At 47.3% G+C, this 12,073-nt stretch overlaps 1 protein-coding gene across 5 annotated transcripts in view; it reads left to right on the top strand.

Annotated features, from left to right (window-relative positions):
- The window catches only part of fcho1 (FCH and mu domain containing endocytic adaptor 1), a 65,261-nt gene that overhangs the window by 50,932 nt on the left and 2,256 nt on the right, over positions 1-12,073 (top strand). For 4 of the 5 annotated variants that reach the window (XM_076875850.1, XM_076875854.1, XM_076875852.1 and 1 more), the window contains 10 exons: positions 455-506; positions 1,198-1,322; positions 1,462-2,541; positions 4,639-4,745; positions 4,833-5,001; positions 5,083-5,197; positions 5,287-5,442; positions 5,517-5,649; positions 5,719-5,915; positions 11,496-11,560. In XM_076875850.1, the coding sequence (XP_076731965.1) occupies positions 455-506; positions 1,198-1,322; positions 1,462-2,541; positions 4,639-4,745; positions 4,833-5,001; positions 5,083-5,197; positions 5,287-5,442; positions 5,517-5,649; positions 5,719-5,915; positions 11,496-11,560 (2,199 nt within the window). The remainder of the gene's footprint in view (positions 1-454; positions 507-1,197; positions 1,323-1,461; positions 2,542-4,638; positions 4,746-4,832; positions 5,002-5,082; positions 5,198-5,286; positions 5,443-5,516; positions 5,650-5,718; positions 5,916-11,495; positions 11,561-12,073) is intronic. The other variant, XM_076875853.1, reaches the window with a different exon arrangement.

The raw sequence follows: 12,073 nt of genomic DNA on the forward strand, positions 1-12,073 counted from the left end.
AAACTTTAGATGCACTCATCATCAGAAATCTGATCTAGGCAGAAAATCTCTTCTTTGGTTGACCTTGCACATACCAGTCGTTAGTCTGCTCGTGCTCCGAAGCATGTTTTATTGCAGACTGGTTCATTATTTTGTCAGAGGTTAGGCTCAAGTGGGAGTCTACAACCTGCTGCACTCCACCAGTGGGGAATCTCCCTCTTAAATCCACAGGCAGCAGGATTAATGATCAGCATCTGATTAAAGCCGTTACTCTGCAGTGACAGCAGCACTGGCTGGAGCTCAGTGAGACCCGGCTAATTGCTGGTATTTATTACAGAGAAGATATTGGCGGGGGAGGGGGGGGGGTCTCATGTAGTCTCATGTCAGCTCGTCCCAGCCTCTGAGAAGCTCTGACGAAGGACAGCGTGCTGCTGATTAGTCCCGATGTCTCGTAATGACGTGTGTGTCTGTACAGATGGAGAGCAGGAGGGCCTTCGCAGGTCCACCTCCAGCCCCGATCACAGTAGGTAAGCTACCTTTGCCCTTCACATCATCTTCTACCTGCTTTAAATCTGGCTGTGAGCAGGGTGGGGACACTGTTTTGGAGGTTAAATGGCATCATCAGCATCATCAACGGCCTGTGCAGCGCTTTGAAGCTTTCACCCTCTTCCATCTCATTTTACCTTTGCAAGCTCGTTTAAATGTGAGGCTCATTCGTCTAATTACCTCGTCCTTTCGCCTCCGTCGCTCAGATGAAACGACTGTTTTTCTCGGTGGTAGTGTGGCCCGTATTGTTTCTACCTTGTTACCATGGCAAAATGTAGTAGCGTTAGGCCGGTGTTTATATGATTGTGGACAGATGTGACAGCACAATAGCGCCACTGTGATGCAGGTTTTAGTTCAAACAGGGGCGCGAATGATACGCGTGACCGGGTGGCACTGGGCCCACACCTTTACGCTGTGGAAATCTCGATATGCTGCTTAACTGCTTACCCAGTCAGGGTAGCTGTCACAGGGCAAGAGGCGGGGCTACACACTGGACAGGCCACCAGTCTCATCACAGACAGCCACTCGTGCTCGCATGCACACGCTCGCCAGATTAGACCAGTTCCCCGACACGCTACTCTTTAGCCTCTGGCAGGAAGTTGAAGTACGCGGACAGAGAACCTCCCTCTGCCACTCGCTCTGATTTTCTTTATCGTTTCTTCGCTACATCAGGTTGAGCTCGACAGCGTCGGGCTCGGACAGTCTGTTTGGACCGCCGCTGGAATCGGCCTTCAAGTCCAAAAGCTTCGACAGCCGGGACCAACTCAGAGAGCGGAGCGCGTTTGGAGCGTCTGAATGTAAGGTTACTTTCATTTAACTGTTGCTTGTGTTTTGTTTCTTACAGAGAGACGGGACTGTTGGACGACCTGAACATAAAAGCTCTAAATTCTGTCTCGGCGCCGTTCCCACGACTAATGTGTTGATTGTGTGTGGCAGATGCTGCTTTCTCCTCCGACTCCTCGTCTCCGGAGAATGTTGAGGACTCTGGCCTCGACTCACCCTCCCATCAGCCCCTCGGACCCTCCCCCGAACCAGCAGGCTGGGCGGCCTGGCCTCCTGCATCGCAGAGTAAAGAGCAAACACGGGGTCGACCGTCGGACCCTTTCCTTTCCGCTTTCCGTGACCACTCCCCCGGACGCAGTCCTCACCCGCAGGATGACCCTACCGCCGTCTGGTCTGTCGCTCCGTCGCGCCCCTCGCGAGTTCCCCCTGATAAGGACCCCTCGTCGGTGCGGTTCCCCGCCTTCTCTCAGTCCCTCGCCCCACCAGAGATGGAGTCATCAGTGTGGAACTGCAAACACATCCCACCCGAGGATCCCTTCCTCGCCGCCTTTGAGAGGACCGTCACCCAGGAGACGTTAAACCTGTCGGACGCCTGGGCACGCCCTCCGCCTCGCACTGCTCAGGAGGGCAGAGGAATGGATCTGCGAGGGGACCCCTTCTCCGTTACCTTAAACGACACCAAGACACTTCCAAGCACTTCCTCTTCCTCTTCATCCTCCTCGTGCAATCGGAAAGAGAGGGAGAGGAAGCGGGATCGCAGCCTCCCGCCTCCCATTTCTTCCGATGACCCATTTGCAATCACAATGATCGGCAGCCCGACGCATCAGTCGTCGCTGGCGGCAGCTGTTGGGGGGATCCCTCCACGCGGCGGCACCGGCGGCGGCAGCGGCGGCGGCAGCGGCGGCGCCGCCGGCGCCACCAGACTTGGATTCGATGCCAATTCGAACACTTTACCGTCAGCTCAGCCAAAGAAGGAGCTAACGCACTGGAACTCGCTCCACAACCCATTTAGTGAAGGCAACGGCTCCAAATCACAAGAAGCAAGCGGAAAAGGGGAAGGTGGCGGCGGAGAGAGGAGAAAACACCGATCATCGGAAGGTGAGCCGCGCAGGAACGCCCCTCCCCTCACGAGGCATTCGGGGCCCCAGGAGGATCTCTGCTTTTCAACAGACAAAGATCAAGACTGTCTGGATCTCAGCACACAGATGTCCTGCAGTGTCAGCTCTCGTAAGGGTACTGCTTTATTCTTTTAAGTTTCTACTGACTGTATTAAAAACATTTCCAGTTCTAATTATAAAAGTAAACGCCGAGAGTCGTGCTGTCCTCCAGCCTCAGTCTGTGGCGCTCCTTAATTAGTCACAAAGGTAGCAATCAGTTTCTTCTCAGAGTAGTCAGAGAAATGAAGCATGAATATGCACATATGCTGGATTTAGTAACACCTTCGTGTCACCTGTGCTGTTTTCTGGCTCACAGATTAAAGAGTCAGCTGTTTTCCACTTGGAAAGAAAAGTGCTTCACAGACTCTCGCTGTGATTGGCCCTTCTAGGTGGGCTAGCCCTTTTATTTCACGTTGAAGGTTATGCAGTCTGATTATTTAATAGCACGTTATGCCTTCCTGATTGGTCATTAGAGGCTGCAGGGTGGCTGCGTCTGATTAAAACAGGGAAAAATAAACGCTAAGCGGAAGGACTGAGATAAAACACATTTAACCAAGTAGACAATACTACAAAGTTAACCAGCAGGTACTTTTGATCTAGGGCCTTTTTTGAAATACCATACCTATAAGGCGCACTTAAACTCCTTTAATTTTTTCAAAAATCAACAGCGCGCCTTATGTGTGAATTCTGGTTGTGCTTACTGACCTCGACCGATTTTACGTGCTACACGGCGCTCAGACATCCATCACAAATGTTTTAGTCCGACTTTGGTCGGATGGATCGTCGGAGTCAGGAGCCTGGCGGAGTCATCTGGGTCCTAAACTCCGTCTGTTTCAGGTAGTGATGTGCGATACCACTGATTTCCAAGTAAGATTCAGGGTGGAGTCGACGATACTGATCCGAGACCGATACTTTGCACAAAAACATTTTATTTCTTATAAATTATAGCTTCATAATGATTACTGGACATCAGATTACTTGTTCTTATCGCTTAACAATGTAGAATTCATCATATAGAAATAAAAAAAACTGAAGTTGTGGCTATTTGAACACCTTGCCTGCCTGCAGCACTAAAGGACTCCGTGAGAGACGTCTGTCTCGCCCTAGCAGCACCTGTCCCTGTCCTCCTCTTCAGTTCATCTTAACATACGCTCGTCATGTTCTGTGATATGATTTACTCTGAGGTGTTTGACGAGGTTTGCGATACATTTCTTGCCACATGTATCGCAAACCACGCCTCGGCTGTTTGTGGAGGTAAAATACGTCCACACATGACTCCATTTAAGCTCAGCCATTGTTGTGAGTGCGCACGCCAGAGGCTGCCACATTTATACAGCTGTTCAAACGTACAGCTCTGCTATCACTTCCAACATAAATGAAGACAGGAAACTAAACAGCAGTGACGTTTGTAGGGTTACTGAAGCTGGACTAGCTGGTATATAATGATGTGCTACGTGATTGCTAGCGACACAGCTATGTTAGCATAGCATAAACAGTGAAGCTGGAGGATGAAGCTAACTTTTTTCCACTTGATAAAAGTTAACATGAGGGTTCCTGATGGTTAGGGACAAATGCAATCGCATGGCAGGATGCTGTAAACGGACCAAACTTCAGTCAGGAGAACAACTGAGATAATCCATCCACAATACCAGGTTAGTCATTAATATACTGCAACAACATGGGAATAGAGCAGCTGCAGAGAATTCAACATTAATGAATCAATGTTACTGAAGTGGAGGAAGCAAGAAGAATGAGCTGAGTAAAGTTTGACTTATCTGACTGTTTTGTTTTGATTAATGCGCCTTATGTATGAAACATAGGGTTCCAGCCAGTTTTGTTGTTGCTTTGTGTGAACGTTTACCAAAGATATGCAAAGCTAGAACTTTTCAGCCTGACTTATATTTTTTGTCGGGATTGTAGTCGATTGCAATTTATTCAAATGTGAAAATAATTTTTCTCACATGAGCTACAAAACAAACAAAGCTCTCGGCATCCCAGAGAAAAACAAACACTTTTCCAGCTCGTCAATCACTCGTGCTCGTCTTAACACAAACTCGTGTTCAGCAAGTCTTTGTTGAAGCAGTGCAAATAAGATTTTGTCAGCGTGGTGTTTTGAGCGTGTCTCATCCTTTAGATCCGCTTTCATCCACTTTGTGTGTGTTTCTTTTTTAAGGCTCCAAACATAACTTCAGACAGGACACAGCCGAAGGCGTCACGGCCGCTCCTGCGAGAGCGACCCGAGCCAAGAGGTCTTCGGGTCGACTCGGTGGCTGTGAGAGAGTGAGTATCGGTCACGGCTTAACCGTTCAATGTCAGAAGCAAGACTGTCATTAGCAGCACTAACTCAGACCCGGCTGTGCGTTTCAGTCGCGGTCCCTGTGTTCCTCTCCACTGCCAGAGCCCAACCCTTCCCTCACCTCCTCCTCCTCTTCCAGTCCCAGTGAGTGGGGGGGTCAGAACCGAGCTCAGAGCCCTGCCGGGGTGGGACAGGCCTCGCCGCTGCCCTTCCAGCACCAGGACCACCAACAGAGACAGTGTAAGCCACACGGGCACGTCTAAAAATGTCAGTTAAAACCTCGCAGTGAGAGCGAGAGATGTGAGCAATGTTTCTCTACAGTGCATCTGTCCAGAGGCCCCAGTCCCATATCGCTCAGCACACAGGAGGCGTGGCCAGTAGCAGCAGCCATTACTGAATACATCAACGCCTACTTCAAAGGTGGACAGCACAATCGGTCAGCGTGGCGCTCTTTATTTCTTCATTTTGTTATCTAACTGCAGACGGTGCGCTTACTTATTAACTTGCCTCGTCTTCTGTCCTCAGCTGTCTGGTGAAGATCACAGGTGACCTCACGATGTCCTTCCCAGCAGGCATCACTCGTATTTTCACTGCCAATCCCAACGTTCCCGTGCTCAGCTTCAGACTGGTCAACATCTCAAAGATCGATCACTTTCTGCCCAATCAAAAGCTTCTCTACAGGTCAGCCATCTTTTTGTTGCTTTTTAAGTCTCGGCTCTCGTGTCTTTATCGTCGCTGTCTTCGATGCTCCTCAGCGACCCGTCTCAGAGCGACCCCGACGCCAGAGACTTCTGGTTCAATATGCAGGCTCTGCAGCTGCACCTGCAGCGAGAGGCCGAAGTCAACCCGCAGGCTTCGTACTACAACGTCGGGCTGTTCAAGTATCAGGTCAGGATAGAAACCGAGGATGCCGCTTCTCCGTGACACCCAGAAAATAACTTTGCCTCGTTTTCTCAGGTGTCTTCTCAGGACCCGGGTCGGGCGCCTCTTTTGCTCTCAGCCGAGTGTCAGCGGAGCGGCACGGTGACCAGGGTCTCCCTGGATTACCACTGCTGCCCCGCCACCGCGCCCTCCACCCAACTCACTGCCGTCCAGGTGCTGCTGCCGTTGGACCACACTGCCACAGACCTGCAGTGCCAGCCGCCCGCCTCCTGGTGAGCAGACGTGACTTCTTTGGCGTATTTTAATTTATCCTAATTTTGTTCTACTTTAACATCCAGAACGCCTCATGAAGGCCACAGAACGACAGTGTCGGTGTGATTATAGGGAGCGGTGTGACCCCTCCGTCCAAAGCAAATTTCTCCCAAGGGAGACAAAGAAAGAGCGAAACGTTGACATCCAAATAATGACATAAATAGAGCAGCTTGTGAGATGCAGCAGGTATGACAGAGGTGCACGTGGTTGCAGTAAAGCAGCAGTAACTTGTGTGAGAGCGTGCTACAGTCAGAGGGGGGGAGGTCAGAGCTCAGTCTTCTGACAGTCTGGTGGATGAAGCTGTTCAGCAGTCTTGCCCGAATGCTTCAGTACCTCCTCCCCAAAGGCTCCGGAGGCTGAAAATGGAGCATGAAGGGTGGCGGGGGCGAGGCGAATGTTGAAAATGTTGTCCACGAGGGAGGGCGGCGAGGTTCTACGTTTACGGGTCTTTGAGAAGGAGGTTGTGAAGCCTCCGTAGCACGCGGTGATGCAGCCAGGAAGGACGCGCTCTGTGATGCCCTGGCTGAAGGAGAACGTGATTAGAGGCGGGACTCGTGCTTCTCATCGATTTGCAGAGGAAGCAGAGGCGAGTCGGAACCCAGGAGACGTCCTCAGAGTTCCTGTGGGAACTTGCTGCTGCTGCTCGCGGTCTCCTGCAGCACCGCTGATGCTCAGTGGTTGGTGCTGCAGGCTGGAGCAGTACCAACCACCAACAATACGATGATGCTGGTGATGCTCAGTCACACTGTAGCCCTGTGACTGTTTGAAGACAGGACAGTGAAAAGATGCTGCATATACACTTCCTGAGAGCTGCTATAAGTAATAAATGTATGGGAACTATGCATCATGGGTAAAGATATGTGCATGGTTAGCAGACTTCACTACTACTGCTGGATCTCCCTACAAGAAGGAAAACAGAAATGTCTGGAGGACTCTGGATGCATAAAATGTCCTGAGTTACACATTTACTCATGAAAAGCCCTGAAATCCTCTTAAATGGATTTTGTTTTTAATCTCATCGCTGTGCTGCTGTTTTAGGCCCTCAACACGATCATGTCCTGTAACGCGACTCCGTCTTTAAGGTTTCATAGTTCTGCATTCAGGTTTTGTAACAGTAGGCTGGTTGGTATCTAACTAAAAATGATTGTAGTTGATGCCGAATCTTAAACGTTCCCACTGCTTCAGCGTGGCAGGAGGTCAGTTTAACGTCGTCCGGCTTACGCTCCAATGAAATAATGGCGGAGCTTCATTAGGAGTTGTACCCAGTCTCTCCATATTTCCTGTTAATGTCGAGTCACTTTTTGTATCGAATGTGACACATCATGGTTTATTCTGTGTTTTTAGTCATTTTATTATCAGGACGCTGCCGTGGTGCAGCGATAGTCTTTGTCTCCTCACAGGAAGTGCTCCTCTGTGTGGAGTTTGCATGATGCACTCTGATGTTCTACTTTTCATCTCTCAAGCATTTTTCTGACAACTCCGCACAAACCATACAATCTATAGATGACTTAAAGTAGTTTCAATGGATTCTGAAATTTTCTGGGATTTTGAAATACCGTGCAGTGACACAGGTGCAGGATTATCCTAATATTGTCAGGCACAGCCCCATAATGTCAGGATGTTCCTTTCTTGTGCTTCTACTGCAGCTTCTCAATTAGAGCATATTTTCCTCATTAACTCATTAAGACCTGAACATGATGAATGTAAAAACAAAGAATTATTTTTTTGCTTGAGCGCCACTTATGAGGATATTTGTTTAAACTGTCGATAGAACAGTGGCACTATCAATGGCGTGTCCAGCGGGGTGGCCTGGGGGGGCACAGGCCACCCCCCCCAACCAGACTGGCCACCCCAGGTGCCACTCCAAAGGCAAAACAATAAAATTCAATCAAATATCAAATGTCCGATTATGTTTTCACGGTGACGCTCAGATATCCGAGTGTAAGTGAATGCAGCATCGCTTCTGCGCTATGTGCATCACGTTAGCAAAGGTAGGAGAGCCAAGCACGAAAGACGTCACTGCAGGAAACAATTTTTCGGTGAAAGAAAATGAGGACAGAATAAATGTCCCGGTAAGTAATATCAAGTTTGTTGAGTTTAGTAAACTTCGGTGAAATTAGAATACCAAGGAAAAAATAACACTTAAAGAATTATTGCAGCTGTGGAATATTTCAGACAGTATGCTACTGAGGGCAGCTAACATAAGAGTTATGAGTTATAAGATATAATCTAAGTCGTAACATTGCTGTATGGAGCTGCAGATTTGGTTGCAGGTTAACATAGCTGGACTGGCCATCGGGCTTATTTGACTTATTTTTTATTTTTTTTGTAATGGCATGAACAATGAGAGGTGGTGGATTGGCCAGATGCAGGTCGATGTGTAGAAATAACTCCGTTGTTTGGTGGTGGCTATGGCGGGGCTTCCACAGAGGCAACAGGTGGATGAGGGAAGGGGAGGCAGGAGGAGAGCCCCGAAGCAGCCGCCAGTCCGAGTGTCAGGTGAACTGAACTTCAGGTAAGAAGTTATGACCTGCAGTCTATCTGGGTCAGATATAAACCAAGTTTAGGTGGAGTTTATTTTCATGTTGCTGACTTTTTACTGTCAGTTGCAATAACTCATACTGCGTTCTAGCCAGCTTGGAGTTTTTATACAGCTGTTCGGTTGCTATGATGTTACTGATAGTGAACTTTATTTTATTCATAAGGTTAGTTAGTAGAGTTGCCAACGGCTCCTTAAAAAAATGGAATGGTCCCTCATTCAGAGAAAATATTACACGTTTCGTATTGAGCTGAGAAGAGACGCAGTTTGTCCCGAACTTCAGCTAGGATGGAAAAAGACACAAAGCTGGATTTATTCTGCATCTTTACGCTGCACAGCTGCCTCTTCTCTCATCCTCCCTCTCCTGTTGCTACTTCAATCATGAAACTGATCGATGATCAGCTGATCGGCTTTTCTCTCTTGTTTGTTTATCGCCCACTTTGCGCCAGAAAGACGAAACCAGCAGATGTTGCGCTAAACAACAGCAGCACGTTTAAGCTTGATCGGCTGTTGTTAGAATTTATTTAATATTAATTTCTAGTATCAGCTGATGTTTGCTGGAGCCACAGCTGTAAAGCTGCTGGTCATGATGTCGGTTTGGATATCTGGTGAGAGGGAAACGTGAAGACCACCCACCAGGATCCTTTTTTATGTAGCTGACAGCTGGTAACTGTGCAGGGGCGGGTCTAGCAAAGTTTTGCCAGGGGGCCAGGTAGGGCATTAACAGGGAGAGGGGGGCACAAAGAAATACTTTTCTTTCCTATTCTCATTTAAAATATCTAGCTTTTATTAAATAATTATCTAAATCTTACAACCAAAGTTTTTATCTGACGTAAAATGTATAGAAATCATACATATACCAAAAAGACTGTACATCACTGTCACAACAGGGTTTGTTTTCATTCAAAGGCTTTATGGCTTTAATACCTGGTGGGTCAGTCTGTAGTCAAAATGCCCGATTTTCTGTCCCAGTCCAGCCCTGCAGGTTAATACTGGCAGTGTCACCATGCCAGCTGACTGTATTTCATCATCAGCCAGTGTTGTTCTTTATCAATATTACCAAAGTTTACGATAAGGCAGCATAGAAAGTATTTACTTGCTTTCAGGTTTTATTCAAATATTAGTCTTTTCAGTTGTTTCTCCACTTTTTTCCTGTTTCAAAATCAAACACCAGTTTGTGAGAAGATTATCTTCTTTTTTTAACAGGCAGAGAAAGTTTTGCATTGGCATTGGCTAATTTGTCAATTGTTTGCTACAAATGTTCGTATTTTAATTTTCAAAAATGTTTTTGCCCAAAACATATGTGCACTACATGTCAGTAAAAATACTATGCAAATATTGATGTCCTTGAATGCTGAGTAAACACTGACAAAGCACTGATTGTATCTCTTGTACTTTATCAACGCAGTATCTAAAAACTTTGCACCGTAGTGGTTAAAATCTCATTCTAATAAGAGTTAAAAGTGCATTCGGTTATTAGGTTTATAGGATTATTGAATTATGGTTAATGGTTGGTAGAATTTTTTTTTTAAACATTATCTGCCAATTAAATCTGCCACCCTTCTCCAAATCTGTGCCCCTACCTGGCCCCCCCAACAAAAATTTTCTAGACACGCCACTGGGCACTATGTCCTCGTAAGTAGATGTCAGGCTGTTGTAGAGCAGAATTTGGTCTAAACAACCCAAAATGTGATGTCCACATATGTGGACGGCAGGTCCGAGGGCAGGGGTCGGCAACCTGCGGCTCTTTAGACCTTTTAGTGCGGCGCCGCGTGGTTTGGGAAAATAAATTAGTTTTTTTTTAAGTAATTATCTTTAGTGTATTTTATTTATGTTAGTTCTTTTTTAACTTGTAGTTCTAAATTGGAAGATTATTGTGATTTTGAAATATAAAAATAAAATTATATTCTATTATTTTTTGATCGCTCAAAATAAGCGTCACACTGGCGAAAGCCGGTGTACCCCCCGAAACGCCGTGCATTTATCGAGACTTTCGACCCCAGGTAGGCCAATTATGGATCTTCTGATCCACATTATGTCAGCAGCTCCACCGTGAACTATGTTAAAAACAAACGCCGCTCACGCCTCACAGACGACAGCTTACAGTCCTGCGTAAAGATGAAAGCCCCGACCTGCAGACGCTGTGCGCAGAGGTTCAGGAGCAGAAGTCCCGTTGTAAACATACCACGGCAGACCCGACGATGTTTGCATGAACACGCTTCATGCCTCTTTATTGACCACTTTTCACACACGGCTGCTGTTCGCACACAGCCGGCTGTAGCTTTGCAGCTCACAGCCCGACACACCAACACAACAGCATAGAGAGCACAGACGTAAAGGCGGCGAGGCGTGATTGCGGGTGCCGCTCAGGTGCGTCCGCCACCCCTGCAGCAGCGCTGCAGACCACGCCCCGCCACACACAGTAACCAGGTAAAATACATATTTAGGCAGAATTTTGCAAATATCTATTTTTCCTCTTTCAGCAGCTTCGAGCTTTTTTCCCCAGTTATTTTTTTAAAAGTCAGGTCAAGGCTCCAAAAGCCCAAAGGAGATTGCAGTTTTTGTTTGCTGGATCATTTTAGTTCAGCTGGGCGTCTTTCCTTTGGTTATATTTCTTTAAGAGTTCAAAATGTGTTCATTACATAAATAACATGTAATCCTCTCAGTAAAATTACCAAGAGTCTCACTGTTCAGGCTGTTTGCAGACAGCAGCAGAAAATCTGATAAAGTGGCTCAAAAGCGTCAGAGTGCAGTCATCTGCCAACTTCTCTGCTGGTTTAACTTCTGTGACCTTTGATATTAAACCACATTTGCTTTTACAGCCTGCAGCCACAGGTGGCGCCAAATCCATCGTCCAGATTAACGGTTATCGTCGTTGTCTTCTGTATTAAAGATGTTTAATAGGCTGGCTGAGGTCGATAACCCGAGACATTTGGAGGATGTTTAAAGGTTGGAGGTTCAGAGTGTTTTTGGCCTCACTGACTTTTTTCTGCCTCCGCAGGAACGCCGATGAACGCCGGCTGCTCTGGAAACTGCCCAACCTTTCCCCGACCAACCACAGCAAAGGTCAGGGCTCTGACCTTTCCTTCGTCTCTGTTTTTAACCCCCATCAAACCAAGAAACCTCGATTAGTTGATGCTCGACACCATTAACCGATTCGTTTTCTCCTCTCTGCATCACTGACAGTCGTTGCTCTCGGTGACTTCACAAACATCCGTGTCCTCCTCCCGGAGGTGTGCGTGGCAGCTTCTCCGTCTGGTGGAGATGAACAAAATGAGAGCGAAGCTGCTTCTGAATACTGAGCCGACTGATTGCATGACATTAATGGTACACAATGAGAGGCGGCTCTAATTTCAGCTGGGAAAGTCGAACATTTAAGTCATTTAAGCTGAAGGTTTTCTTCACCCGTGTGCGTCTTTGTACCCGACACCCACAGCTCTCCTCTGTGTCGCGTACCTAATTCTTCTAATCATATATTATTACCTCTATGTGAAGCAAAGGGCTTCACAGACACCGATAAGGAAACTTCACAGGACAAAGCATTGATAGTTAAAGTTGTGCGAGGTGGTGACAAAGCAC

Source organism: Maylandia zebra, linkage group LG17 (genome assembly GCF_041146795.1).
Source record: "Maylandia zebra isolate NMK-2024a linkage group LG17, Mzebra_GT3a, whole genome shotgun sequence".
Classification (NCBI taxonomy): Eukaryota; Metazoa; Chordata; class Actinopteri; order Cichliformes; family Cichlidae; genus Maylandia; species Maylandia zebra.